The 5,043-nt window shown below is 46.6% G+C and overlaps 1 protein-coding gene across 1 annotated transcript; it reads right to left on the bottom strand.

The window, feature by feature from the left end:
* Nucleotides 1–3,930: 3,930 nt before the first annotated feature.
* Nucleotides 3,931–4,767, bottom strand: LOC111904737 (uncharacterized). The gene has a single exon (XM_023900466.1). It carries the CDS (start codon nt 4,765–4,767, stop codon nt 3,931–3,933), a length of 837 nt encoding a protein of 278 aa, XP_023756234.1.
* Nucleotides 4,768–5,043: the final 276 nt, after the last annotated feature.

Raw genomic sequence — 5,043 nt, 5'->3', positions numbered from 1 at the left:
CTCAACATCAAAATAAATACATGAAATAAAGCATACCTGCCACAACATTGGGCGCAGCGCGGACCTCCTCTGCAGTCAGCTGAAAGGCTCTCCCACGAGCCCTCGGGGCCTCGGCCTTCACTGGTCGAGTCTCAGTAGCCCTGGCAGGAGGTGCAGATCCCTGAAGAAGCTGAGGGCACTCGGCCTTTCGATGGCCGGTCTGGTTGCAATGAAAGCAAACCATAAACCCCTTGGGGCAATCCCTAGCGATGGGCCCCTCCTTGCCACACTTGTAGCAAGCACCTGATCGACATGTCCCCTCGTGACCCTTGCCGCACTTTCCGCAAGCGCGGCCCTTCGGACCTCGCGTCCTCGAATTGGCGGACTTAGTCCGCTTGGCTGCCGACTGAGACTAAGCCGGCCGCCGATCCACCCGTTGAGACTCGGCCTCCTCCCTGGCCTGGGTCTCCAACTCGATCTTGCGCTTCCTGGTATTCGCCTGAAGCTCAGCAAAGGTATGATATGTGGAGTTCGACACGAACTCCCGGATATCCCTCCTCAATACACCCAAATACCGGCTCATCCGAGCCTGCTCTGAGGACACCTGCTCGGGGCAGAACATCGCCCTCTCATGAAACTTCCGCGTGATCACCGTAACCGAATCAGTACCCTGCTTGAGGGTCAAGAACTCCTGAACCAACCGTTCCCTCTCCACCGGGGGAATGTACTCGTCTCTAAACATAGAGGTAAACCTCTCCCACGTCACAGCTGAAATCTCTGCCAAAGTGAAGTTCGCCGTCACGAACTTCCACCAATCCTTCGCTCCCAGACGGAGCTAATTCAAGGCGAACCGTACCCTCAGATGCTCCGGACATGAACAAGTGTAGAAGCATCCCTCGATATCAGCAATCCACCTCATCGCAGCGATCGGATCCTGTGTACCATCAAACTCAGGTGGCTTCGTGTTGCTGAACTCCCGAAACAGCAATGAGTCACCTCCCTGTGGCCTGGCAGCGGCCACAGCTGCAGTAGCTGCAGCGGCTGCAGCCTCAGTCAACGCGGCGTACCGCTCATCAAAGGTCTCCATCAAAGTGGTCTTAATAGACCCAAACATCTCCGGAATCTCGGCCCGGATCGCCGCAGCCACCTCCTCATGAATCATCTGACGAATCTCCTTGTCACTCACACTGCTCGTACTCGGTCTGTGGCGTGGTCCAACCATGATGCCTCTGAAATACAACATAGAACTTATCAGAGACTCTATCAAGCATAATCGTACTCGATAACGCAACCCTACTCTGTCTCCGATACCTAGGGATTCTTACTTGGGTTGCCCACTGACCCGGTGTCTTCGGTAGTACGGGCCCAATACTACCGACCACACCGCATCAGCATTCATCCCAAGTCCTCCTCCCCAAACCCCGGATCGTGAGTACTCTCCTCTTGTTATGCACTAACTACCCGCTCGCTATCAAAGCATCTCATAGCAACCGACTTCCCTAGACTAAGGCATCACAAATCAGGCCACTCTAGTCCTATCATGAATAACTAGTCTTCTAGCATGCATAACAATTCATATCATATCATATCTCTTAACACAACATTGTAAGGGTATTTTGGGGATCTTTACCGTTCGGGCGCTGGCTGATCGTACACACTGCTTCATTCTTGTTTACCACAAATACTTTATAAAAAATTTATGCCTTTATTTTAAAAGTTTACCTCAAATCCTCGGTTTGAGTTCGGTTACGCCCGAAGGTGTACCCGAATCCCTCAAACCAAGGCTCTGATACCAATTTGTAACAACGGAAATTTTTAAACAAATTTTTCATTTCTAAAAATGTATCTTCATCCAAAACAAAACATAAAAATCCAACGTATCATGTCATAATACAAATCATATGAATCCCAAGATCATAAATCATCTATCAGTGTGTACAGATCCCGCCGGCGCCTTCCCACGGTCCTCGCTAGTATCTGAAACACATACACAACAACTATAAGCATAAATGCTTAGTGAGTTTCCCCCAAAATACAACTTACGCACATACGCCTTTCCAGGCCCTGACCTTCCGGTCCATGTGTCTCAGGGGACTTCCATCCCTGCTGGGTAAAACTTCCGGTCCTACCCACGTCAACCCTTCGGTCCACATTACAACGCCTTCCGGCCCATAACATAATGCCTTCCGGCCCACATTAAACATATCATACATAGCACATATAACAATTAACTCATCACACATAACACATATGTCTCATATCATATCCGACCTTCCGGTCACACAATCAAACCCTTCCGGGTACAGTATAGTGAGAAGACTCACCTCGTAAATATCGATAGCTAGCAAATCCCGAAATCACTCGTGCTCGATCCTCCGAGCTACAATCTCCCTATAACATCATACATCTCTTATTAACACTTTTTATCTCTAAGGTTGACTATCCCTAAGAAGTCAACACAGGTCAACTCTGGTCAACGGTCAACTTTGACCGGACTCGGCGAGTGCACAAGGGCAACTCGGCGAGTCTAGACATTTTCACCAACTCTCTAGGATTCCCTCCTTACACGTCGAGTACTCCGCCCTGACTCGACGAGTTCCACCTAGAAGAATCGCGGGGCCACCCCGACTCAACTCGCCGAGTCTCAGGAACAACTCGGCGAGTCCCAGCTTGACTCTGACCAGTTGACCACCCTTCCCTAACTCGCCCTGACTCACTGAGTCAACCCATGACTCGACTGGACCACTCACTGGTCGATCCAAGGCAATCTTCAAGCTACTCGCCGAGTCTGCTCATCGGACTCGGCGAGTCCATGCCATGCAATCACTCAAACTCACTTCTAAGGTCAGATCTGTTCCATCAATTCATAGATCTGGCCTTCCTAGGCTGATTCACCACGTAAAGACCCAAACTTGGTGTACATACAACCTCTATATGTCCATATATGAAGAATTATCAACAAATATCACAACTCAAGGTCATAACCTCCATTGTTCTTCATAAAGCTTGATGAATGAGGCTCTCTGGACCTCTATGGATCCAGATCCAAAGCCTCATCACTAGCAAGGGACTATTTGACCATCAAATCAACCCAACAAAGGCTACAAGAAGCCCTAAATCCAAATATACTTCACAAAACAGAAGATGAGCCGAAATCATACCTTTAGATCGATGATCTAAGCTTCAAATCCACAGAATAGCAACCTCCTTTACTTCCTCTTGGCTAGGACTTCCTTCTTCTTTGCTAAACAACACACAAAGGTCAAGAAATGCTTCCTTTCTCTCTCTCAAATCACTAAAGCACTCTAGGGTTTCTCTCTATGGACTGCTGGGTACAAATGACAGCCATAAGGCCCTTTAAATAGGTCCCAAACCCGAGAAATTAGGGTTTCATTAAACAGCGCGGACTCGCCGAGTCCAGGCGAATCCTGCGCCCAGAATCGCGTCCCTACTCGGCGAGTCTGAGCTCCGACTCGCCGAGTCCCCTCTCAAAACACCAAAATCATAAACAATAAAGATACCTTGAAATCCGGGCTGTTACACTTCAAGTGGAATGTCTTCATCTTCTTGCATTATTGTATCGAGGCATGCTACTTGAACGTGTTGAAAATCACCACATGCTTTAACAATTCCGCCCTCTACTGCTTGATCTTCTAAAGAATTGGGGAAAATCTTCATGTCCAGAACATGCAAGGAGCTGGTAACAAGCAGATCAAGATCATCCAAGTTGCTGAGATTTTCGAATGGACTCGTCGAGTCTGTGAAAGAGACTCGGCGAGTCACCGCGTATTCCTCACATCCCACTGTGTTTTCTGAATCGGTTCCTTTCAGCAACTTCTCTATCTCCTCCAAGTCTTTGTCAACATCATCATTTCCTCCAAAAGATAGCAAAAGTGCAAGTTCTTTTTGTAGTATTTCATCATCCAAATCAATGAATGAGACTTCTTCTTTTCATCCTTCTTCTTGCTTAATCTCTGGTTGAGCTTTAAACACTGCTGACTCATCTTCTACCCTCAATGTTAGTGTGGACTCGCATACATCTATCAATGCGCATGCAGTATTCAAAAAGGATCTCCCTAAAATAATTGGAGTTTCGGGGTCTTCTTCCATTTCAAGTACTACAAAGTCCATAGGGAATATAAATTTATCCACCTTAATGAGGAGATCTTCACAAACACCCCTTGGACGAATAATCGTCTTATCCGCTAAATGGATCTTCATATTCACAGGCCTTGGCTCCGGTAAATTCAACTTCTTGAAGAAAGAAAAAGGCATTAAGTTAATACTTGCACCCGAATCGGTCAACGCTTGATTAGCAAGTACATTTCCAAATTGACAAGGAATTATGATGCTTCCCGGATCGCCCTTCTTTTCTGGTAGCTCACTTAATACTATCTCCATGACTTCAGCTAAATCTTTTCTAGCAGCAAAGAGACCCTTTAGCAAGTTCAAATATTTGGGTGTTTGAAGCATCGTTTCCATAAATGGGACGTTGACTTGAAGGGCTTTAACATGCTCCATGAAAGCTCTATATGCTTTAACCTTCTCATCAGGTATGGCTCTGATTGGGAATGACAGAGGAGGGTTGTAAGGCTTTAAGGAAACAACAGATTTTTCATCAGGGCATAGACTCGTCGAGTCCATTAGAGGGACTCGGCGAGTTTGGTCGGGTTTAGCTGAACTCGACTCTTCTGTCTTTTCTGCATGCACCTTGGAGACCTTCTGTGCAGGGGTCATAGGAGTGAAAATTTCTCCATACCTGGAGGTTATAGCATTCACATTCTCCATTCTTGGATTATTCTCGATTTTACTTGGAAGTTCACCCGGTCTTCTCTCGTTCACTTGATGTGCAAGTTGTCCTAGCTGTTTCTCAATGTTGAGAATAGATGCTTGCTGATTCCTAAGTATATTTCTGGTCTCTTTTATTGCAGCATCATGATTATTGTGTCTTTTTTCGGACGCGGCTATGAATATTGTGAACATCTCTTCTAAGTCGGCTTTCTTTTCCACAACCAGTTCTTCCTTTTGATAGAAACCCCTCTCTTTCTACTTGTATTTCTCCTC

This window comes from Lactuca sativa, chromosome 3 (genome assembly GCF_002870075.4).
Source record: "Lactuca sativa cultivar Salinas chromosome 3, Lsat_Salinas_v11, whole genome shotgun sequence".
NCBI classification, from domain to species: Eukaryota; Viridiplantae; Streptophyta; class Magnoliopsida; order Asterales; family Asteraceae; genus Lactuca; species Lactuca sativa.
Note: the sequence above shows the minus strand (reverse complement) of the source record. Positions and strands in the feature narration are given on the sequence as shown.